Source organism: Lepisosteus oculatus, chromosome 7 (assembly GCF_040954835.1).
Source record: "Lepisosteus oculatus isolate fLepOcu1 chromosome 7, fLepOcu1.hap2, whole genome shotgun sequence".
NCBI classification, from domain to species: domain Eukaryota; kingdom Metazoa; phylum Chordata; class Actinopteri; order Semionotiformes; family Lepisosteidae; genus Lepisosteus; species Lepisosteus oculatus.
The window spans coordinates 24,465,083-24,490,647 of NC_090702.1; the positions used below are offsets into that span (position 1 = coordinate 24,465,083).

Genomic DNA, 25,565 nt, shown 5'->3' on the forward strand with positions numbered 1-25,565 from the left:
ACTATATATCCTCGAAATATCTTCCCCAACAAGAATTCTGCTCTTTTTGTGTCAAATAGGATATTGTGTAGGATGGTCAGTTCATGTGTTATCAACATTGAGCAGAGAGCAGAGGTTAAAATTTTATAACTGGATGGTTGTACAGTATGTGTAAATTCTACTGTATCCTTGAGCAAGGTATTTCTCTCACATTGCTTCCTTAAAATGCCCAGCCATAGTAATGGGATCAAATGTATGTAGCTTTGCATGTAATTGTAAACCATATAAATGAATAAGATTTCATACAAGGCCACAGCCGGGACATTTGTGCCACAGGCGCCCAACCCAATTAATTTTAGTATGAGAAAAGAACTGCAACTGCTATGCACTGGCACTCAGATCGAAAGATGATGCAGTTCACTGTGAAGACTGATCAAGACAAACTTAGGGAAAAATCAATGCTATAACAAAGATGACTCAGATTCACATCCAGTGCCTCTGTTGAACTTGGGAATATTCTCTAGTCATTCCAGAAACTTATGTTCCTATATAATTTTCCCCATTTCTACAGCCAGTAGCTATATCATCCTGCAACTCATAACTGAAAACCTGCTGAATCTCAGCAGGTGTGAGCCTGTCCAATACCTGGATGGGAGACCTCCTGGAAAAGCGAAGGCTGCTACTGAAAGAGGTGTTAGTGAGATCAGTAGGGGGTGCTCAACCTTCAGTTGGTGTGGGACCTACATTGGCAAAAAGATACTTTCTTTCAGATGAGATATAAAACTGAGGTCATGACTCTGCTTGGTCATTAAAACTCCCAAGGCACTTCTCACAAAGACTAGAGGGGTTACCCTAGTGTCCTGACCAAAATTCCCACTTACCTTTACCAATCATGGCCTCCTTATAATCCCTGTGTATGAATTGGCTTCATCACTCTGTTCTCCCCACTGATAGCTGAAATGTGATGAGAGTACTAGTGCACTCAGGTGGGAGCTACACACCGGTGGTGATGGAGATGACATCCCATTACCTGCAATGTGCTTTGAGTGGAATGTCCAGGAAAAGTGCCATATAAGTGTAAGGAATTCTTATTATTTTCCAAAGTTTTAGCATTGTCAGAGCCAGCTTTGAAAATATGTTGGCATCCACACACATAGTGTTCAGAAAATAATTCCTTATTAGTGGAAAAGTATAGGAGATCGTAATGTTTCACATAATGTAGTACAGTATTTGTGCACAAATAAATGCTAGCACAAAAAAGAAGTCTGGTCAGGGCTATTTGTAATTTTTTATTACAAATCTATTTACAGAACAATGTGGACAGTTCAATAATAATAATAATAATAATAATAATAATAGAATCTATTAGATTAATGGTTAAGAAATACATCCATGTTCTGATCATTTTGTCCAAGTTCAGGGTCGTGGGGGAGCAAGACCCCAGCAATCAATGTGGGCAAAGCAGGATACACCCTGGACAGGACACCAGCTCCTTGCAGTGCAAGCACAGGCACACACAATCTAACACCAGAGACCATTTTCCCAGAAGCCAACTAATCTATGTATGTCTTTGGAGTGTGGGAGGAAACAGGAGCACCCAGAGGAAATCCACCGTGAACACAGGAAGAACATACAAACTCCACACAGACAGCACCTCGGGAATTAAACCGTGGACCCCAGTGCAGCAAAGCTAACCACTGTGCCACCCTGCTGTTGGCTGGGATATAAAATATTAAAATATTCAATATACAGTACTACAGGTTTTATGTCCAGTTTTGAAGTTGGTGAAATTAAGTTTATGTTACCATTCTGCTTTTTTTAAACATCCTCAACCATCATTACTTAATTGCAAGAATTAGAACATACTTAAAATGTGAGGGTACTATTTAGGCTTTAATTTCTGTTATTAGTTATGACAATAATATCGGGGAACATCCAAACTCCAGACAGAAGGTGCTCCACACCAGACTCAAATCTGGGACCTAACAACTGTGAGGCAGTAGTGCTACTTTCCATGTTACTTTACCTCCCCAAATTACACCATTAATGTAATTTTAATAGCATTGTTGTTCTCTACAAGTTCCATGTCTGTGGTGGCACTGATAGAAACATACTGTGGTTAACCAGGCAAACCTTGAAAGACTTACAGAGTTCACTGGCTGAGATGGGAGAAAATGTTCAGCAATTTCCCAGTCACTTCACAAAGGGAACTTATATGGAACTGAAAAAAAAACTCTCAAATCTGGGGTTTACAACAGAGTATCCACAGTAGGCGATACTGCAAATATGTGGTAATCCAGCTAATCCTGACAAAACTGTATTTTGTAGCATGACCTTAAGCCTTAAGATTGATGCACATGTAGAGATAAACAAATGATATTAAAGAAATTCTTGACATTGAGTCGATTATATCTAATTGGTAAATGTGCTGTGAAGATAAATGCCACTTTATATTGGCTTTCTGTGTACTTCATCTTGGTTTGTGGAGTATGAAGAGTTTAGATTAGTGTGATTTAAATAATCCCAAATGGTCAAATGCATTCATATTGAAGCTGTTGTAATAACAACATTCTTTGTGCTTTTGTGTAAAGAAGTGTTTCCAGTTTTGAATGCACATCCCTATCGTTTCCCCTTGTGTTTATTTAGTCCCCCTGGTTCGCTGCAGAAGTCCAGTGGATTCAGTTCGTCGATGCCGTGAAGATTTTAAATACCTGAATCATATCCCCTTGTGGTCTTCGGTTTTAAGGTCTAAAAGAAATACATTTTTTTAGCCTGCTGCTATAGGTTATTTCTTTGAGTCCAGGTATATGTCTGGTCTTTCGCCTCTGAATGGATTCCAGAGCGGCAAATCGGCTTCTGTAAAGCTGGCACTAGGTGCGAGCGTGTGCATGTCTGTATCCCTGCCTTGCAATTGATTGGTGTCCCATTCAGTGTGGATCCTTGCTTGCCAGTATAGGCTTTGGCTCCCCCACAGCCCTGAAATGGAAAAAACAGTTAGAAAATGGATGGATGGAAGAGTTGTAAGAAAAAAAGCTACCTACTGTACCCACATTGTTGAAGCATATACTTTGGCTTCTTTGAAGAAACAGCTGATCCTTGGATTCATTAGCTACAAACTACCAAACAGTCTAGGTGTGACAAAAAGCCTACTCTCGTTTGTAATACGTTTTATGCTCATAGCACTCTAAATGGTACTTTACTTTGCTGCTAATGTACTGTAACCATTCACAGCTACACTTGCCCCAGCGACAGTATTTGAGGTCTGGTATCTTTTAAATGTAGTCTTATCATTTATGTAAGGGCTATGTTTAAAGTGAAATAACTTCTTCTCTCAGACTCAACTTTATTCACAACTTTCAGTTGTTTCAGGCTCAATAAGAAGAAAATGTAGTGGAAAAGATTTCGTAGCTGTATGCCCTGACACATTCCCCAGAATGACTCTGTAATCCTGTGTCTGATCTACAGTCCTTTAAGAGACTTAAGAGTCTCTGCTGTATCATCCTGACAAATTACACACTGATTCCTATATATTTCTAGGTATTTTCTCGGTTCATCACTTCCACTACTATAAACAAGCAATTCGGTGAAAGAATGACATGTTTTATGCCAATCCCACTTTTACCTTGGCAGTAAAATATAATTTGAAAGGAAAACACCAAGAGATACAATTATTTTCCCTACCTTAACTTTGATACATATAGAATTTCACAACCAAATGGATACCACTTATTATTTCTCTCATTGACGTGAATCCACCTCTTGTGTCAGGAGTTTTATTTGGAATATTTTATCCTTTCCTTTACCTTCTGTTTTAAAAGGTAACAACGAAAGATTAATTTAATCAGTTTTGAACTTTGTAATGGTATTTCACCAGGCCACGTCACGGTTCCTTAGAGGTTTTCCTTTATTTGTTGCGTTCTTTAATGTTATGGCTTTTAATTAAAATAAAAAAATGAAAACGGGGACATTAAAAGGAAGAAATAATACGGTGAATATTATTTTGTTTTGATGAAACTATTGAAGTGTTTTGAGTATTTCATGTTGGCTACTACAGAAAAATTATAACTGTGCGTAATTAGACTCGTCTCAGACGGATTTTGGAACCCCCTGTTTTCACACGAGTACAAACACATTTCTAAAGAAAAAGTTTAAAACATCTCTCTTAATACTTCTCTCGCTTTGTCTGGCTTATCTCAGGAATTTGTTACATTTGTTTTGAATGGCAATATTAGAAATAGCAAACAAAACGCACTGGTGAGAATACGGCAAAATAAATCCTAGCTACAAAAAAATCACTAAGTAGTCATAGTTAAAATTAATAACCCAAATACAATGCACCGCGATTTCAGACCAATAAAGAGCGCTGAGAGCCACGTTTAGTCATTACATGCCGATGGGGCGGGTTACACCGTGTTCATAAAGCTGCAGGTAGGCAGATGTTCAATCTGCCCCCAGCAGCCAAGTCTCAGACCTGCGTGACTTGAGTGAACTAGTTCACTGTCTGGGTCTGGTCTGGTTGCGTCACTTCCCCCCCGGAGCCCTGAGTGTGAGCTGTGAGTGTCGAGCAAAGATGGCGGCAGCACAGTTAACAGATGAGGAGGTTTACTCGGAGTTAAAGCGACTGGGTGTCATCACAGGACCCGTGACTGAGAGTACCCGGCCCGTGTATTTGAAAAAGCTCAAGAAGCTACGAGAGGAGCAGCCACAGCGAGGAACCAGGACCGGTAAAACCCGCAGCAGCGGCAGCATCAACAGCAGCGGCGGCGGCGGCACAGCGGCGGGAGCGGTGGGACTCGCGGCCAGGCCGGCCAGCAGTGACGTCACGTACCTGAGCCCGAGAGGCGGCAGGAGCCCCGGCGGTGTCCCGGTTCAGCACGACAAGCGCCCCGGCGGGGGAAGCAAGTTCGTTCTGGGCTTCAGCTCCGACGAGTCGGATGCCGAAGTCGGCCAGAAGAAAGGAGGCCTGCACCACAGCGGCAGGAGAGACCGAGGCTCTGGGCATCACCACCACCACCACCACCACCACCAGCAGCAGGAACAGCAGCAGCAGCAGCGCAGGCCTCCACCCACCGCTCCTTCCCCCGCTGCAGCCCGCAGGAGCCACGGCGTCGGTGTGACTGGCAGCCTGGCCAGTACCCCTTCGGCGCCTCTGGAAGGGAGGAAGAGCCTCTCCGTGGCGTCCCTGTGGGGAGGCAGGGGGGACGTCGTGCGCCGTCGCGGGGCTTACGGGGAGGAGGGCGAGGAAGACGATTTCGACGAGGGGGAGACGGAGCGGGGCGCCGGGGCTGTGAACGGGAGCAGGGCGTCTTACCCTCCCAGCGGCGGTAAGCCGGCGGGGGATTATTCCGACTCGGAGGAGGAAGAGAGCGCGTCGGGGAAGGAGAGGCTCCGCGACCGCCGACTGAGCCCCAGACGGAGTCAGTTTAAAGCGCCGCCGTCTCCTCAGAGAGGTGCCAGGGGGGTGGAGGGCGGCGTAGCCGTAGTAAATGACAAGCTCGCCTCTGGGAGTCTAGACATGGTGAGAGGCCGGGGGGCGGAGGAGGAAGAGGAAGAGTTGGCGAAGAATAGAGACCGGCTGGAGACGGAGGAGGGGACTTATGGCCGTGGAGAGCCGGGACTGAGCGGCGACCTGAGGTACCGCGGCTACGCGGGACCGTCTGGACTCTTCTCGGGGGTGATGGGGGCGAGTGGAGTCGGGGGACGGAGCGGCTCCAACCCTGCCGCCGCCGCCGCCAGCAACAACCACATCAACAGCAGCAGCAGCAGCCGGTTCGGCATCGGGACAAAGACCCGCTACTCCTCGTACAACAGCGTCCCGGCCGCCGGCAGCCCCCGGTCCAACCACTCGAACCACACGGGCCCGAACCACGCGTTCGGCTCGGCGGCACCGGAGGAGGAGCTCCTGCAGCAGTTCCGACGGGAGGAGGTGTCGGCCACCGGCGGCTTCAGCGCCCATTACCTGTCCATGTTCCTGCTGACCGCCGCCTGCCTCTTCTTCCTGCTGCTGGGGCTCATGTACCTGCGGATGAGGGGCTCCGGCGCTGCCGAGGTCGAGGTCGTCAGTAAGTACAGCCGGCCTTCCCGCATGTCTCGACAGCGCATCATGCTAGAAAAGTCCCCTATAAAAGGGTGCCCGGTCCGTCTTCTGATCGGCTGGGAATGCTTATTGGGTAAAGAAGGGGGTTGGGGATTAGTAGCGCAAAATGTATACGAGGTAAATGCAGAGTAATGGCGAAATGTCAGCTTGTTTCCAGTTATCAGATCGGCACAGCTCTAAAGCGGTGTACCGGTTGACCGTCGCTTTAAAATCTCGGACGCTGTCGGTCGTCTGACGGGGATCGGTACAGCGCATGATAAACACACGTGGGGCCCTTCCTGTTAGAAACCCAATGATCGGTTTCACAGCGTTTTGGAGTGGATTGACTCTCCTTCCCTTCCCCATAACGCTCTAGTATGTCATTTTCATTAAAAGCCGGATGCTGTTGAGTGCTCCTTTTTAACGGAATACGCGATACAAGATTGGCCCCGACTTGCAAGTTGTCCTTGGAGTGGAGAGAGAGTTGTGTATCGCCGTTGTGATGGTTTTTTGAGAGTCATTGAAATCAAGGGCTGAACAGTTTGATGGCTCAGTGTTTGAAATCATCCCAATACGTGCAAGGTTCACTAGCAAGACAAACACAAGGGTCTGGAGCCAGTGAAATTGGAAATGTTTTAATTATTTTGGGGTTTAAAAAGAACACCCTTGTATATGGAAATCTGTATTTACGCATTTGACTTTTTGTCTTTGGTTGTTTTGGAATTGTTTTCTTCTCATGTGGAGTTAATCTCCTTTACTCAAACAAATCTAAGTTTTTGAAGTTGTCAGTGTGTTTTTGATTGGACTGTTTTCTTGGATGAAGACGTAATTAAACCTGCCCTGTTCCATTCTTGGTTTTTAACAAATGCACACTGTATCTTGCAAGAGTTTTGGCATTTTGTTCCTTTTTTCTATTACTAGTAACAGTTAAAAGAGCAAAATGCAGGGTTTCATTGTATCATTCAGGGGTGATCTGCTCTGGTCCTCAAAAGATTTTTGGCATTTTTATTTCCAATGGCCTCTTGCTACCTGAACAAATCTGGTTAAGTGATTATTAGATCCCGAGATTTAGGAATGTGTGAGATGAGGATCATCCATAAAACCTCCAGGTATGTAGCTGTTCAGGACTAAGGTTGGGTTCACTCGAGAGAGAAACTATCTCACTGAAAACCATATAGTGCAGTTTAACGAAAATTTAATTCGTTTTTACTCACCGTTATCTAATTAAGCTAGCTTCATTTTAAGTCATTTGTTGTGGAAGACATTGTTTGGGTCCTTTGGGTAATGTCACAAAGACAAACCTCTTGGATACCCGTGCAGGCAAAACTAGCTAAAATGTCTATTCATGAAACAGCAAGTTTCTTATAGTACATAAGGTTACAAACAAGAGGAAGCCAGTTGACCCTTTTGGCCTGTTTGGTAGTTAGTAGCTTATTGATCCCAGGATCTTATTCAGCTGTTTTTTTTATGAAAACCAAAACATTGGCTTCAGTCACATGGCTGGGTAGCTTGTTCCACACTCCCAACCCCATTGAGTAAAGCGCCTCTATTCTCAATTTGAATTCACATCCACGTAGTTAAGTGCAGCATGCAAATGTATAACTGTTTATAGATGCATGTTTTTCCAAATGTTCAGGAGGCAACGTTCCTTCTTGTTGGGTTTCAAATCGGTTAGCTGGATTGTCACACCATCAGTTCTAAGCATTAGAGTGACATCAGGATTGAGAGATGGGATTGGAGGTGGAGAAATTTGACTAAATCAATGCAAATGCTTACAGTAAATCTGCTAATGCTTCATTAGGCCAAACTCCAGAATCTCCTTATTTTCTTAATCTCCCTCTTATTTGTCCAACGAAATATACAGTTTACATCTTTTCCAGAATGCTAGCAAGTAGTAAAAAGGAGGGTGTTGCAAATGTGTGATTTACTTAAATGTTTCAGGAAAAACAGCAGTCCATCATCATAGCAATGTTTTGGTTACATACTCCTCCTCCAGCAAGTAAAATGAATCTGATTTTACTAGTTCAAATGATTTTTGTGAGGAAAAAAAGCCATAAAAATGATTTGCATTATATTTGCAGTTCACTACATGTAAGAACTTTAACAATTTAAAGCTGAGTTGAGTGGAGGAATTACATGAGCTGTAGAAGTATTGTCATTAAGATGCAGCCAAGTACATTTCAAGAACTTCAGTTTCAGATGTTAAAATCAATATCCCATTAAGTGTCAGGAATATCTGAATACTTACTAACAGCCCTGAAATGTGAAAGCAGCCAAACTGCCTTTTAATGTTTTTAAGGTTAATCAAATACTGTGCATTGGACTACATGTGTAATAAGTACAAGACCTAAAAATAAGACAATGTAATGCCTTTGGTTGAGAAAAAGGAGAATAAAATCAAAAGATCACAATCCTCATTTTACAAAATTATTTGGTGCATTAATGAGCAAATTAAGCAAATGTAATGGCAAACTGGCTTAGTCCATTGAATCAACTTTGCCAGTGTTTTTTTTTTATCTTAGTTGCCAGTCAACTCTGTCATAATCCCTTCCCCTGAAAGGAACTGATGTTACTTAAAGGGGATTTACAGTTTGTTTCTCAGACAGGTTATTAAATTGCTGTAACAAAAAAACATTTTCGCAATACAGTCAATCACTTTGACAAATTCCGAATATGCACATGATCGTGAACTTCGTGACAGTACTGGATAGTTGCCATATTGTCACAAACCTTTGGTCTTGAGAGTGAGTTCATGTGACTTGTGACGTGATGTGCCCCTTCCTGCTCACTAGTTATTTTAATGACTCATGTAATAAGCGAATAAGTACAGGTTGTGCAGTAGACATTTCACCTAGAAATGTTCTAAAGTTCTTGTTTTTACCCTGCATGCAGGGTAAAACAAGTAAGTTGTATGTCAACCAAACTGTCTTGAAATTGAAAGCATTTTTTCTATTGGATTAAAAGAGATGTATTCACAAGTCTGATTGCTTACAATGTAATAGGTCCGCTTCATGTTACCAGAAGTTTTATTGCCTCGTTCTGTATCTCAGATTAAGGCCCACAGCATACCTGGAAATATCATCTATTTTGTGATGTAAATTGTATGTTTTACATGTTACCCCATATAGATTTTACTGTGTTTTGAAATGTGCTCATCACTGTCCATCCTTTCTAACCCCTGAAATAGGGACATTTTAGTTGTTGATTCAGCAGAAGGGAACATTCATTGATCACTTTTTTTTTATTACGTATTCAAATAAACTAATTGGTTGTAACTAAATTGGTCAAACTAAATGCAGTCATTGAACATCACACATGGCTTTTGCATCCTTCCACAATTCTTAAATACTAGACCAGATTATTAAGGATTTCAAAATGGACAGTATCTTTCTTGGGTGAAATAATGTATGTTATAGTGTAAAAGAAATAGGTTGGTAATGCATATTTTGCTTTGTAGTATGTTTCTGCAGCTGAGTAGAAAACAATAAATTTCAACTTAATGTGAATAAGAGAGAATGAGGAATAGTTTTGTTTGAATTCATCACCCCTAAAGGGTGCTTAATCTTAATTGCATCGCATTGAAGTTGTACATGCACACATCCAACATATGAATTTGTTTGACGATAGGTGACAGTAAAGTTTTTGGGAAAGAGACTATTTTTTGTAGATTGTGTTCTGCTCACCCATTAGGGTTTTTTTCTGATAGCTAGTAGCTCAATGAGAAGAAATGTTTGTAAGATTTCAGAAGGAGCAGAGGAATTTCATTGAGAGGGGAATTGAAGATTATAGGTAGAGAGGAAATTGATCGGGGTCCTGTGGTAACGGATGGCCGTTTACGTTCCTTCGCAACCTCTGCAGAAGTCAGTTAATTTTATAGCTGAGTTACAAGTGCCTTTTGGAGCACTTCAAAGAAAAAGATGAGGGGGACTGTAGAACTTATTTGAAAGTACAGGTTATTGTTTTTTTTTTTTATACAGGCGGCGTACATACAGTAGGTAACTCCAAAGTTTGAAATTTCCATTTTCCATTGTTGTTACAATTATCCCTTAAGCGGTAGCAAAAAACTTAAGTAGAGGCGTGAAAAAACCTTGGGCATATTTTAATCCAAAGCAAAAACAAAAGTGCTGGAATGATTCCAGTATCTGAGATGTCTGCTAGAAAGACGTCAGCACTTAGTCTTTTCATTGGGTTAAAGCTTAAAAAAACATCCCTGTGATCATATCATATTAGTTGGTTGTCTATTGTTCTTGGGAAGAGCTTAGTTTATTGTTGTGCCTTGCTTTTGAACACGCAATAGCCTCATTTCCCAGAGCAGAGACATGATATATGGTACCCTCGAGTGTCAGATTATGGTGCTATTGTCAAGAACTATAAGGCATTGGATATAGGCTTCAGTATGTTTTCACATTGCTGGTGAAGTTCACTAGTTTACTGGACATAACGGTATGACCTTCCAGTGCCTGCATTGCATTGTTTCCATTTTGTTTTTGGCACGTCTTTAGCCAGGTGTTGTTAACCTTTGTACTTTTTTGTGATTTAAGGGCATGAATCTTTCCAATTTAATTACTGGATAGATCCTTAATTGCTTAATTAACGTTGGCGCTGAAGATCACTCTGATAATCAAGGTTTAGCTGAAGAAAAGTCTAACTTTGGGGTCAACAACCTACAGCATGCTTGAAGGGATTTTAAACAGCATGTGCAATAAGTCTACTAAGCCACAAAGAATTTAAATTAAAAAATGATATTATGCTTGACTGTTTTGTAATACTTTACGACATGATACCCACCAAAAAAGTTTTGGTATTGAAAAAATTCATTTGCTTTATTTACTGCACTGTTTTTAGCAGGGCTAGCCTATTGTTTCGACAGGAAAGCTCGCAATTCATGCCACTGATAACATTTTGGACCAAATTGTGGTTGCTGAGAAAGCAAATTATTATTCATTAGAAAAAAATGTTGTGCCAAGAGTTCGAATCAACCTAATAATGTGATGACGGGTGAAAATAATGCATTTTCTCTTTGCATGATTTACCTTGACACATGGACAGTTTTAAATTCTGCTTTAGGAGATGGGCAGTGTGAACAAGAATATTCTGCTTTACAGCAGTGATCATTGGCTCAGCCTTGGGAACATTTTAGCACACTTTGTGGACTGTCTTGATGCAATCAAGGTTTCTTTTTTTGAAGAAAAAGGTAAAAAATACCCCAAATTAGTAAAAAATGGGCTGCAAAACTAATTTTTCTAGCTAACATCACCATGCGTATGAATGAACCTGTTATAGGTCTTTTCCAAATGTGCAAAGCATTTCTTGCAAAACTTGCAATTTTTTCCTCTTGACTGGCTCCTCTACTTTCTGCTAAGTCCAACACCTTAAAGAACTTAAAACGTTGCACAATGCATGTCACCGAGTTTATAGTGAATAAGTGAGAATTGGAATCAGAATTTTGTCAGATTTCAGAAAGTCAGATGTTTTGGCATTACCTTTTCTGATTTAAACCAGCATTGATACTAGCAACATGGATTTTTCAGTGTTTAGTGCATGGGTGTTGAAGTACAGTACTCAGACTAATGGGACTCAAAGTTCCAGAATCTACAAAACGCAGCAATGTCTCTATTATGACTTGTTGGAAGTCCCTGCCAATTTGATTGTTCAAAGAAAGTAACATTTTCAATGCTTGCAGCATTTGGATCTACATACCTCTGTGAATAGGTGTTTTCACGTATGAAGTCAGTTCTCTGTCCCTCCTGTAGCCATTTAACAACTGAGCACTTGTAGGCTGGTGTGCCGTGTAGTGTCAAGGTATGAGCCCGTGATTGGAGAATTTAGAAAGGGCAAGAATCATGCTAAATGGTAAGACTTTTTAATATTAAAAGGTTATTATTCAAAATAAGTTATTACGCTCATTAAAAATGGATCAGTGGCATGCAGATCCATTAAAAGTGCATGATTAACTCTTGGCATGCCTATGGAGCTATTGTATATAAACATGTCAGTGGTGATACAAGCATGTATAAGTGAACGAAATAATGCAGAAGATGGATAAGAAACTGTAAGATGGTGGTTAAAGATAGTCAGAGACGGAAATAAGAGTTTAAATTGTAATTTTATAACACTGCTGGAACCACATCAAGTTGAGATACAAATAAGTAAAATATTTGGTGAGCAACATCTTCTACTTAAACCAAAGTTCCCCTTTAGACTTTTAAGGTGCTCGTTGCTCCCTTGTGTTTCTATGGCAGAAAAACATGGGAACTCATGAAGACGTACAAAAATTAGATGTTTGGCTTCAGAATGGTATTGTGAATAGGCTGGCAGAACCCAAAATCAAACGAGGAGGTGGGTAAATTGACTAAAGAACTCTTGCACTTAATGTGGCACTACTGTGTGCTTTAGGAATGGTGATGTACATTGTCTCTCAGATGGAGCAGTTGAGAACTAGAAAATACAATTGTGAATTGAAGACCTAGCATTCAAAGACACAAATGCAGCATCAAGTAGATAGAGTTGAAGATGACTCTTAGTTCCCAAGCATTGACTACGTACACCCGTTTGCTGTTGGATAGGAGCGTCTTTAGGAATTTCAAGTTATGGGAGCTGATCAAGCATTATGTATTCATTTCTATAATCTTTCTTCTTTTTCAGTTAAGAACCATCCATTTGGCACTGATTTTGATAACGCTTATGTAAGTATACTCTTTGAAATGTGCATCTGTGCTTTATGGTTTAGGTTTTTAAATTATTCTGGGATATAATCCAGGATGTTGAGTATATTCAAAAGTAATCACAATACATAACATAGTTTTTTAGTTTTGTAACATTCAGTTTGGATTTAGCAAATTTCAATCTCCCTTTCTTTAAACTATTGCTTGTTTATTTGTTTTAATTGTATTAAAACTTAACAATTTTCAGCAATAAATATATTTTTTATTTAGCCATAATCTCTTGGTTTTCTTACTCATCAAAAATTAAAGCACTTAATGCTTTATATGCCTTTTATAGAAGATTTGCTTACTTTTTTGTGGCAAATAAGTGTTTTGTAGGCAGTTGAAACCTATAAAAGCTTCTGGTTGTATCAGAAGCTTGTTTCCGTTTCTGTGTAATGTGGTAATTAATTGGTAAATTACCTCACCTGGTGCATCATCTTGTTGTCATATTTGGTTCCCTGAGCTCTGTGGTCATGGTTCTGAGCCTGGGCCATGTCACTAGCTGACTGTGACTGTGACTGGGATTCCCCAAGCAGCAGTGCATGATTGACTCAGCTTAAGCAAGGGTAGGGTGGGCATAGTTGGCTGGTGCTTTCATAACTCCTGGAGACCCCTATGGCTTTCCAAGCACTGCCACTGAATACTTTGTGTAGCTTTAATTTTTAAATGGGTGTCCTTCCAATAGATCTTGGTACATAATTTAGCTCATGTTGTCAATTGCCATATTTGATCATTTTTGGAAATGTTTCTTTACAGAAAGATCAAGAAAAGGCAATGATTTTGAAGATTTTACTTCATCTACATGACCATTTGGCCAAAATAGCAGGTAAGCATTTTGATTTTTCCTCATTTTATTTGCCTTGCTAGTTTAGATGGTAGTCTTTTTATTCTTTGGAAATAATCACAGAGTTCAAGAAAAATCTGAATGACTGACTTCTTAGAATTTTTTTTTTGGGGGGAAGAACTTGGGATTTATGTTACCCTTTATATCAAATGAAGGACAGCACGGTGGTGCAGTGGCTAGCATTGTGTGAGTGTGTTTCTGTGTGCCCTGCAGTGTGTTTGTGTCCCATCCAGGGAGTATCCATTTCCTGCTGGGATAGTTTCCGTCTCCCCTGTGACCCTAAGTTCATTAAAGCGGTTGGAAAATTGATGATGTTTACATCAATGTGAACATAAAGCTGTGTGAGATGTTAGTGAAGTTTGTACTTTGTAGTTATGGACAAAGAAAAAGCTCCCCAATATTTGAAAAAAACAGCATTTTCACATTTTTTTCCATGTGTGATCATACTTGGTAAAAAAGCTAATTATTTTGCACAAATATTACTGCAATTGTGCTTTGTTCTAATTCTTTAAGGTGAACATGACTGTGGTGATCATATCCATCATGCAAACAGAAGTCTTTCTATCAATGAAGCTTCAGAGGTCTTAATTGTAAGTTTTTTTTGTATTAATATATCTTGTAGCTGCACATTAAACTTTTCATTATGTGATTGCTTTTATTTATAATTTTGGCACATTTTCAAAACATTCTGATTGTAAGTAAAGTGGCCTTTTTCAGTCCTTTTTCACAAAACTGCTTGGGTTGCACCTTAAAAAAGGTTTTGTTGAAAAGCCATTTGACAAAATAGCAAATATATTTTCATGTCCTAATGAATATTATTCAATCTCTGACTTTAAGCTTTACAATCCACAATATGAGAAGAATGTTTCCACCGCCCTCAAATGGATCCTTAAAAGCGAGGGTGACGTAGGAATAAGGTAAGCTGGTCTGTGCCAATGAAATGGTGCAAAGAAAGTCTGGTGCAGCTCTCTTTGATAATCCTGCAGGCGAACAAGCTGCTAACTCGGGTCAACTCCAGGCCTTCTTGGCACTGGAAGTATGTGGTTCTTTGTGCCTGCCCCTGGCTGGATCCCAGACATGCATCTGATGAGCGAGCCCCGATTCAAACGAGCAGTCTCATGTTTCAGGCCCTGCACTGTAAGCAGAGGCTTTCACCCGATGAGCAACGTGGAAACCAAAATTAACTATCATTTAATCAAGGTTTTTGATTTTTGTCTCTCTAGATTCTTTTAAAGAGCTTGCGATCGGGATGTTCTTTAGAATCTAAGAAGCTGATTAGAAATATCTTTTCGTTGTGCTTTGCCTTTCCGTAAACCTACCCATCTGGGAAAAAAAGGTACTGGGGCAGCAGTATGGAGCAATAGTTAGGATTCTGGGCTTGTAAGTAGAAGGTTGTAGGTTCACATCCTTAGTAAGACACTGTTTTATCCTTGAGCAAGGTGCTTCACCCTCCTCCAGTGAAATGCCTAGCTGTATAAATATGTGCAGGTGTAAGTTGCTTTGGATAACAGTAACAGCCAAATGTGCATGTATATGGTTGTTAAATTAACAAATAGCATGAGTGGAATTAAAACCAGAAGATAGTGTGGACCTTGCAAAATTGTATATACTCGTCTAAGGGTCATAACAGAGTGGTAAAAAAAAGTACATCAGCCATCTTTAGTACAAGTGCAAGCCAGCTCCAAAATACAGTCCTTAACAGAGTGGTTGCTTATTTTCTTTACACCACTGTCACACGCTGTTGCTCTTTCCAGAGCACACAGTACTTACTGCCGAGTTCATCCTTATGGGAACTTTTTTGGAATGCAGTCTTAGATGTTGCTGTTTGTTTAGTTCTCTAGAATTTCAAAGAAGATGCAAAACCTCTACTTTGCGCTTTTCTGTGCAGCTGCGTGTAGTTTTTGGATGAACCGTTTTTTTTTTTACTTTGCAAACTCTTGGAGCACTTATGTCATTAGGGCAAATTACATAATTAGCACTGTGTCAAAATGAATCTGCTTCTTGTGAACCTTAGATTTCTAAGAGAAGCCTTTTCTTTACTGTTACCATTGTTTCCACATTCACCGTATCTCCTAGAGGTCTCTGGGTCGCTGCTTCTTAATTTGTGTCGTCACGCTGCTACAGAGCAGGATTCTCTAGTCTGGATCCTGGGCTAGAGCTCTAGTGTTTCCCATTCCCCAAACAACGGGGATGTGTTATGGTTTGCTGTTCAAAAGTGGAACTACTGCTAACATACTAATTTTGCCATAAGGTGTTCTGTGTTTTGTTCATTAATAACCCTCCTTTTGTCTTGGAAGGTTGATTGGCAGTGATCCCAAGGACAAAGTAACAGATGTTTCGGAAATAAAATACCTGGAATCCACTCATCCCAACATGTCCTTTATCTGCCGTTTTCGACGTGCATTTCTCACCGTTATCCACAGAGTTGTGATTTGTATCGTAGGTAAGCATAGTGCTCCTTTTTTACTAAAAGTGGCAAACCATTGTTTGTCAGATCTGTTTTTTTATTTAAATCCAGGCTTTTCATAGTGCTTGCTCATTATTATACCTGTCTTATCTGATAACGCAAGGTTGCAAATTATACAAGGCCAACTGGCTTATCTGATTTATAGAAAGAAAAGCCTTCAAGATTTATTTAAAAATGTGGACTAGAATATGAATTCTCACTAAAAGACAAAAATCCTATGGGAGTATTTTATAAACGCTTATAAAACTAGTGATGCAGTCCCTTCTACTGTCTTAAATGTTTCAATATTTATTTGCAGGTATTGGAATAGTGTGTGGTGTCTTCTATTACATGAAGTATCGCTGTAGGAAGGAGGAAGAAGAGACCAGACAGATGTATGACATGGTGGAAAGAATCATAGGTAACTTTCTGATTTTTTTTTTTTAAATTCAATGGAAACTTTAAGTGGAGAATGTGAGATGAATTGAAACAGTAATGGGCTTAGCTTGCTCAAAATAGTTTTTCCATTTATAGATGTACTTAGAAGCCATAATGAAGCTTTCCAGGAAAACAAAGACTTGCAGCCCTACCTGCCTATTCCCCATGTCCGAGACTCACTGATCCTGCCAGTGAACAGGTATGTTATTTCATGTATAATGGAGGCCATCTTGGATAATATTGTTCTTTAATAGTATTAATCTCTGAATATTCTCCTGTCTGTATTAAGTTTTTTTTTTTTAATTCTTTCAGGAAGAAAATGAAAAAAGTGTGGGAGAGAGCAGTGAATTTTCTTATGGCAAATGAATCTAGAATACGGACTGAAACTCGGCAAATAGGTGGAGCAGATTTCCTCGTGTGGAGGTGGACCCAGCCATCAACAGTGTGTGAGAAAATGTCGATCATCCCTTCCAAAGTGTGGCAGGGCAAAGGTAATACCCTATTCCAGTTCATGCTTGGTACATAGAGGTTTTGATAAGGTGTGTTTGAAGGAAATTAAGTCTTAAGAAATGCCTACAGAATTAGGTATTGCATTCTATTGAGATTTAGTCTTGAGTGAATTGATTCTGTCTTTAGTAGTCCAATTCACCATGTAGCTTTTTCTAAGGGTTATGGTAAAGAAAACTGACATGATGCATTACTTGTTTGTCAGCTTTTCCACTTGACAGAAGAAACTCTCCACCGAACAGTTTAACACCATGTTTGAAAATCCGCAACATGTTTGATCCAGTAATGTGAGTACCGTCTTTATATTTCCTAGTGGACGAGAATTGCTTTTGGCATTTTGGTTTAAAATTTCTTGTGACGATGAATGAACTCGAGTGGCACATCTTGATTGTTTTGGTTAATATTTGTTCTGAAATCTGAACTTGAATGCCTGGCTGGTTTGTTTTAAAATTTTTTGTATAAATTGATACTTGACAATGGCGTTATCTACTGTGTAAAACAGATATATAGACCCTTTTGTTAATGAGAGCTTAGCTTGTCTAACAGCAGCAAGACGTAAGTAAAAAATATTGTAGAAGCACATAAATAAAAAAATTGATTATCACCACAAGTAAGGTGGAATAAATTAGTGGAGAACCAATAGAAAGTAATAAAATAGTATAGTGACTTTCTGAACGCATCAAATCAAGGTGATCAGTGTTTTTGCCCCAAGGTGTATTTAATAATAATAATAATAATAATAATTGCTTACACTTATATAGCGCTTTTCTGGACACTCCACTCAAAGCGCTTTACAGGTAATGGGGTCTCCCCTCCACCACCACCAATGTGCAGCATCCACCTGGATGATGCGACGGCAGCCATAGTGCGCCAGAACGCTCACCACACATCAGCTATCAGTGGGGAGGAGAGCAGAGTAATGTAGCCAATTCATAGAGGGGGATTATTAGGAGGCCATGATGGGGTAAAGGCCAGGGGGGGAAATTTACGTTCACAACTGAAGTCATGTACATTGGGCCTTACAAAAAGATGGTTACACTTCTTCTACAATATGTACATAAGATGTTTAGTTTTATTAATTCAGTATTTTCTAGATTGTTAAATATAGCTGTCTGAAATAACCCTTAAAATGAATCACACACCATCCTCAAGTGTACATGCTCTTTATATGAGGGGTATGTGTGGTTTTATTTTGTTAGTTGATGTACGATTGCTTAGCATTTACTCTATGGCATCAAATTGAATTCCCAAGTTTCTTCCTCCATTCTCTGAGACTGGCACTGAATAATTTCTTGCTTTGGTTCCATCTTCCTGAACCAGTTGAATGACTTGTATATCAATTTGTTCAGAAAGAACAGATCTTTCACAAACTGCACTTTGTGTCAGCATGCTTTATGGTCAAATGAAGTTGTTACTTACTAAATTGCTATAACTGTCGTATAACTTTGACCTTCAAGATTACTGTGCAACTTATAGTGAACAGGTCCCAGTGCTTTGTGGCTGTTTTAAAGGGTGAGGAACATGGTTTTTAAATGTTTTGGAAAAGAGGTTAAAATATTGAATTGGCAGTTCTTAGATTTAAAAGGCAAATTTTATCCTGGTATTTTGTGTAGAAACTACATTGAACTGAGCCTGCATATAATTAAAATGCATATCTAGTTTTAAAATGTAACTTTTCAGTGTGTTTTGGGGTTGTCACTAAACATAGTGATTCAATTCATGTACTTTTGTTACATTTTATTTAAATGCTTTATAAGGTTGGGCAAATCTGAGGTGTAAAAAGGAGGTCCTGACCATAACCTGGGATTTTAAATGACCACAGAAGGTTTAAATGAAAAGAATAGGGGTGTTAACCCCAGTGTCCTTGCCAAATCCCTCACCCTGGCCTTTATGAATGAATATCTCCTAATAATCCCCATGTATGAGTGTACTGGTGCACTTTAGCTGCCATTGCATCATCCAGGTGGGTCCTACCTATTGGTGGAGGTGAAGTGGACAACCCCTTGCCTGTAAAGCCCTTTCAACAGTATCACTAAAGGATTCAGCTGCCAGGGTTGTGTATTTTATACAATTTGTTCTTTCATCAGGGAGGTTGGTGAAAACTGGGATTTGGCGATTCATGAGGCCATTCTGGAAAAGTGCAGTAACAATGATGGAATTGTTCACATTTCGGTGGACAAGAACTCACGTGAGGTTGGTTTGATTGTCCCTAAGAGCAAGTGTACACCTATCTATGAAGCTGTCACTGTTTTTGAAAAGTATAACTTTGTTCCCTTTGCCTGTTTCAGGGCTGCGTGTATGTGAAATGCCTGTCCACCGAGCATGCTGGCAAGGCTTTCAAGGCATTACATGGCTCTTGGTTTGATGGTAAGACAAATAAGCCTAAACATCTTAATTATGCAGTTTTTGTTCCATGAGTCGTCTTTAAGATCAGACTGTCAGTTCTATGATTCAGTAGGTGAAAGTTTTTCAACAATGTGACCATTGTTGCCTTTTCTGATGCATTTATCAGACATTAGACATCCTTGGTTTTAGTTTTTACATATTTATTGTAACAAAGTGGGTGTTTTACACATTCATGCAGGAGTGTGATGAGCATTTTTTCTTTTCCCTTATCCCCATACAATGCCGTCAAAGTAAAGTTTTTATAAATATGAAGCTAAGAATTCGTATTCAAAGTTTTTAAGGTTTACACGTTTCATATTAAAGGTGTTCATCAAAGCTAATGCTGTAGCATGTGGTTTATTCAGCACAATATTTATGGTAACTTGGTGATCTAATAACCACAGAATAAACAGGTTTTCTTCACGGAACTGCAACTGTGCACACACACTGCTTGGTTTTTTCAGGGACTAATGTGTCTTCCATGTGGTTTGGAAATCCACAGGACTTCCGATCTAAGTTGAATGCTTTAAATTGTGTATGGAAGATCGATTCAGTATACTTGCAATACATCGACATATGTTTAATTCAGGAAGGAGTGCAAATGGTTGCCTTTCCAACTGCATTAAGAAAAGGGATTTATCACATTGTGCTGTTTTTCCAGTAATTTAACTTCTCTTTTGCCTGTTACTTAAAACTAGAATACAAAAAATGCTGCTACTACATCAAATATTTTGATTGTAATACAAATGCCTGATGGCAAAATGTATTATAATTAAGGTTATGTGAAGTCTTATCTCTTAGTGGGTAGAATGACGTACCAGTGGCAAACTCACAAGAGTATAGGTTGTGTGTCAAGATGGGTCATTCGGCCTGCAGCAGCAATCTGAATAGATGGTTTTTAAGGTGGCTTGAGATGCCTATGTTATAGTGATGCGAGAGACTGAGTGGGCACTAGTTTTAGGAGGGTGAAGAAAAGGAACACTTAAGCAGCTAGCAAGATGAGTGATGTACCAGGCTGCTGGTAGATGCAAGGATTTGCAGGTGGCAGTGAAGAAGAGAGCAATAGGATTGGACGCAAGCAGGCACTGGTAGTCATTGAAGAGTAGAAAGCGTAGGACATTCTTGGAAGATGCAAAACAGAGAAATTGCTCAGTAAGCTGGAGAATTGGATGACTTTGAGAGATCAGGTTGCTATGGCATGGAAGTCATAGCCACCTTAAGAGGTTTTATTTTTTGTTGTAGGCTGATACTTGAGTAACTTACCCATTCAGAGTTATACCATTATACACTTCACATGACGACCATAAGAACATTCGATCTTGCATTCGTAGAATATGAGCAACAAATGTTAACATCAGATTAAATTACCCTTTTAAAAGTTCCATCTGGTTTTAAACTGAAGTTTTCAAATTGTGGTCTTCAGGCAAAGTGTAGTTTGTACACAGATGGAATTTGATTTAAGCCCTTGGTATTGGGTACTAGTATGTGCTATGGTTGTGGCTTGGTTTTCATAGTAACCCTCTCCCCTTAATCTTTCTCTCCAGGGAAGCTGGTAACCGTGAAATACCTTCGTCTTGACCGATACCACCAGCGCTTTCCTCAGGCTGTGGACTGCAACACTCCTCTGAAGCCCTCCAGCAAACACATGAAAACTATGTCACACCTGCGCCACCGGACCAACACAGGCAACTCTCCGGGGTTTTCCTGAGTGTGCCAACCACCGCCTGAACTGCTCACAATATGAGAGGGCTCTGGTGCGGATGCTGTCTTCCTTTCTTTTTTTTATGAAAACATTTCCTTCGTTTTAAAAAAGTCCAAGACCTTTTGGAGCCACATCAACAGAAGCTGGTGAAAGTTTCTTTTTCAAGCGCTGCTCTGGTGCCGTTGAGGTGGCAGCTTAAGAATTGTTTTTTTTTATATATATACAAAGCAAACGTAAGCAAGAACTTCAAAATCTCTTAAGCCACCATCAGAATGAGCAGCTGTGCAGGAGCTGTGCACAAAGGAACTGGATTTTATTTCTGGGCTGATAAAATGAACTTGTTTTTTGAAGATTACCAAGGAAATTAAAGGCTTCCAGTTGTAATTGCACATGTAAAAGATTTACATAACCCCAACTCCCCAAAACAACTTAAGGTTTAGTCAGCCTGTACATTGAGTAGCTGCATGTGCTGGTTAAAGTATGCCCCTATTTAAGCTTTAAATTGTATGATAATGTGGATATTTATTTCTTACAAATGTTTGGGGTGATGTAATCCCTTTAGTAGTTTTAGTAAAACAAAACGGCATGCACAAACTCTTAGATGGGGGTGCTGTAAATACATGTATATGGTGGTGGCAGTAGCTTATTGTGGAATCGTCTGTATAAAAGCAAATCATAAGCTTTCATGTTCTATTACCTATCAGTAAATGTTCTACTGACTGCATCTGCATTCAGAGATCAAGAAATTAAAAACCTTAGCTAATCGAACAGCTATTTTGGGATGGTATGAATGCAAGGACCGTTTTCTCCTATTTCAAAAGGTTTCCAAATCATGGATATTATGATGCATACATGAGCTAAAGAGCAATAATATGAATGGTTAGCCACATAGTTTTGTAGGCTTGCATTCCATTCTTTCATTCACTGCCATTTTGACTACAGGAACCCCTTGCACCGTAATCCTTGCCCCTTTATTTTATATCCAGGTTATCTTTTGGAGCACATTTACTGCATTCCGTAATTTTTTATTTTTTCTGTATTTTTTTCCAGTTATTTCAGTTACTAATTATGCAGATGAAATTCAGCAAATGCTTCAATATTCTAACCTTGAACATGGATACAAGTGTATACAAATACACAACCTTTCTAGAATATGGGGCAGGTTGACATTTTTGAATAGTTATATAGTGTGACTTGTCACATACCCTTTTCTCATTAGCCTGACAGTTTTTGTGAGTTTAAATCACCACCTTGTATAATATGAAAAGAAAGTGCAAACTTTTGTCCATTAAAGTGTTAAAAGGATTAGACACACTTTTTATAAGTACCCTGCTCGCATAATGAATGTAAAGTTCTGGTAGCCTAGTCCTGTTTTAATTGGCCACTTTGTACTATTCGGAAATCATTTTGGTAGAAAATGTTGCATTTCGAAATCTACTTGTGTTCATGATTCAAAGGCTGTCACATTTGGCATTCTTTAAACTGAAAAATTATGAACATGTTTACCATATTTTGTACAAGGATTAATAGAAAAATAAGCTGATCTGATTATATTTGTAAAATGCCATACTTTCAAGTATTTTCCTTTTTGCAATATCTAAGCCTCAGTTGTAATAAATTAGGAGGATACTGAATTTAGGGGTATATACAGTATTCTTTGAATAAGCTTAGGTTCACTGAACGGTCATGTTTTTAAAAATGCAGTGTAGTTAATTCTGGGTGCAGTATTTGCAGCACGAAGATGTACAGACAACGCACATTCTAAATGTAAGAAACCTGATGCACACTCCCCACAGCAGAGAACCTAATTGTGCCTTAACTTTGTGCTTTTTTTATTATTGGCACTGCATTTCTTGAGAATGTATTTGGGTTTATAAAGTGTTGGAACGTTAAACTTTTAATCTGTTGTAATTGCACAGAGGAAATATGTAAAATAAATTCAAGCAAGGAGTTTTGCTGTATTTTGTGTGCATCATGGTAATGTTTATATTTTTATATGTTTCAGTCTGACTTTGGTGCACCTGAATTTTTTATGACCTGTTGCAAGAGTGAATGTACAAATTGATGTTGCATTTTTCCAAGGTGGCGCTTGATATTAGCTGCATCCTTACATTTTTTCTGATGTATTTTATGTAAACACTGTACATTTATATAATTGTAATATGTACTATTATGCAGCTTATTTTCCATTAAAAATACTGTTATGTTGACCAATATCCCTACCTGCAAGACAGATGGGAAGGTGTATAATATCCAGACATTTAAAAATTCAGATGTTTTAATGTAATTTGTCACTTGTCTTGTAAAAAAAACTCTAATTAAAGGTTTATTAGGGGTTTTTAATTGTGGGTTGTGTGCTTAGATGTACTAAAAGAAGTGCACTGCTTCACAGTAGATGCTTAAGTGTTTGTATTTCCCATAAACAACCAGTCTAGCTGAACTAGTTTAATTTTAAAAATGAGCAGTATCGCATTTTATTCCACAAAATACTGTCCAGGTTAATTGAAATGTGGATTTTCACCCACCACAGACTTCAATTATGCAAATAAAAGTAAGATATACTGTAAATAGATACAAAGTTGAAGATATTGCCATGTTCAGAGTGCAAGTCAAATGGTTCTTATTCATAGGTTGTTTCTTAAGATAGTAAAAACATATAAGTATAAGAAAGATTAGAGATTTTGTTTTTCAAATGGCACATTACAACTTGAAAATAACATTTCCCTCACCCTCAGTAACACTCCCATCCATGTCTTGACCTAATGACCTTGTATGTAGTGAGGCTTCAACAGTAGCATTCCAAGTCTCCCGTCTTTCCCAGTGGTACCTAGCAGGGCGGACCCCTCTAGATTCCAGCAGCTGAAAGTACCAAACAAATACTATGGAGACAGGATCCAGTGATGCAGGGGGGATACAGTCCCCCAATGCAGTACCAACAATTTTTATGAAGCATTCAATCCAGCCAGATCTTTTCTGCTGTGAAGGGATGAGATGAGTCACTGTTCAGCTAGTGTAATAAAACTAAACTCTTCCTGAACCAGAAAGAAGGACTAACGGGAAGAGACCAGATTCTGAGAGCCACTGGACAGACAGAACTTGTAAAAATGGCTGTAAGTGCATATGCAGCGGACTAGATGTAGAATATATATGACTGATTATTCCAGAAGAGATTGCTATATGGCGTCTGCAAGAAAATGACAGAAATGAAGCCCAGCCCTGTTTTCTCCACGAGGTCAAAGAGATTAAAACATACGACCGTACAAAGTAGAAGTAAAATTTAAAGTTTGGCAAGTTACCGTGAATTAAGTTCAAATCTCAATTCATGAATTTAGCAAATTTCTACACTGATAGTATCATAACATTTATAAATGAATTTACCTCGACGATAAAGTTGTTAGGGCAAAAAACCACACGCTGTAAGTCAATTGGCTGTAAACTAAGTAACTGCTGTGATACTGGAAAATTGAATAACAGATACAGACATGAAGGAGATAAATTTGGTCTGAATTATAGAAGCATTCAGATTTTGATGGTTAACGGACCTCAAACATCTACCGTAATTAATTTCGGAAGACCGAAAGAAATTGGTTTCTTAACATCGCGTTGCCCGCTATAAACGAATTAAAACGAATTACGGATACACTTCTAGCAAAGAAAAGTAATTTCACTTGCCTTAGCATACGAATATTTCACCGTCAGAAAACGTTATTATATTAACCACCAAGCATCATTTCAAAGGGGGCGTGCAAACCACTTCTACAGTACCACTATACACAACAGCATTTATTTTACGACTTTATCTGTCACCGAATACGTTTCACGTCCACGATTGTAATTGAGGACAAAAGTGAAAACAACCACCTTTAATTCTTAAGACGCATTTAAAGCTCCCTTTACAACAATCCCCCCCACACACACACAAAAACGCCATTTTAGTTACAGTTTCTCTCACTCTGTAAAAAGTTAGCCCGCTGCTCCCAGCCCCGCAGCCCGGTCCTGCTCTTGCTCATATTTGGAGATGGCTTTCACGGAGGAATTTCCCAGAATGCCCTTGTTATTACCTAAGAAGTACACTGGCGTGTTTAATTTTTTCGTCCCTGGCATTACATGAGCCGACGCGGAACTGCTCAGCTTAATCCATTTTTCATTGCTACCGTCTCCGTCTTTTTATCTGCGCAGTTTGTCGCAGGTAGGTACCGGCACTTTGTATTTTCTGCCTGGCGCAACAGAACAGCGCTCTCCTCGAGAGTTCGGAGCGGGTTTTGCAAATAAATGTGCTTCTAGAGCTTTCTCGCCAGCACTGCATAGTGACTACTTTTAAAAACCGGCCCAAATGCATGGAAGTATATTTCCGTACTAAGTCGCTTTGAGACGAATGCCTGAATCATGTTGGGGGGTAACCTTTCTGAATGTTTAGATGTTTTTACACAGCTCTCAAGTCATTACTGAAGTTGTCACTGTTTCAAACTGCCGGCTCGTAA

At 39.5% G+C, this 25,565-nt stretch overlaps 2 protein-coding genes across 7 annotated transcripts in view; both read left to right on the top strand.

The window, feature by feature from the left end:
* The first annotated feature begins 4,420 nt into the window (after positions 1-4,420).
* Positions 4,421-23,427, top strand: lemd3 (LEM domain containing 3). Its single transcript, XM_015352889.2, has 13 exons — positions 4,421-6,041; positions 12,701-12,741; positions 13,519-13,588; positions 14,120-14,196; positions 14,444-14,523; positions 15,904-16,049; positions 16,372-16,473; positions 16,587-16,689; positions 16,803-16,981; positions 17,203-17,284; positions 19,085-19,190; positions 19,286-19,364; positions 20,927-23,427. The coding sequence occupies exons 1-13, from the start codon at positions 4,550-4,552 to the stop codon at positions 21,088-21,090; spliced, it is 2,721 nt and encodes a 906-aa protein (XP_015208375.2). The 5' UTR covers positions 4,421-4,549; the 3' UTR covers positions 21,091-23,427.
* A 1,691-nt stretch (positions 23,428-25,118) lies between these two features.
* msrb3 (methionine sulfoxide reductase B3) overlaps positions 25,119-25,565 on the top strand; it is a 46,615-nt gene continuing 46,168 nt past the window's right edge. For 2 of the 6 annotated variants that reach the window (XM_069192316.1, XM_015352867.2), the window contains exon 1: positions 25,183-25,273. Coding sequence is in view for 2 of the 6 variants with exons in the window: in XM_069192315.1 (XP_069048416.1) it covers positions 25,192-25,273 (82 nt within the window). In the remaining 4 variants the exon portion in view is untranslated. Of the gene's footprint in view, positions 25,274-25,565 lie in introns of all 6 variants that reach the window. The other 4 variants (XM_069192315.1, XM_015352869.2, XM_006633568.3 and 1 more) reach the window with 4 other exon arrangements.

What these genes read in the sequence shown, in the direction of transcription:
- lemd3 (XM_015352889.2), top strand. Translation starts at nt 4,550, where the DNA reads ATGGCGGCAGCACAGTTAACAGATGAGGAGGTTTACTCGGAGTTAAAG. An exon ending in AGTTGTGATTTGTATCGTAG is followed by an intron (nt 16,050 to 16,371) that starts GTAAGCATAGTG and finishes ATTTATTTGCAG; the next exon opens with GTATTGGAATAGTGTGTGGT. An exon ending in CATGGTGGAAAGAATCATAG is followed by an intron (nt 16,474 to 16,586) that starts GTAACTTTCTGA and finishes TTCCATTTATAG; the next exon opens with ATGTACTTAGAAGCCATAAT.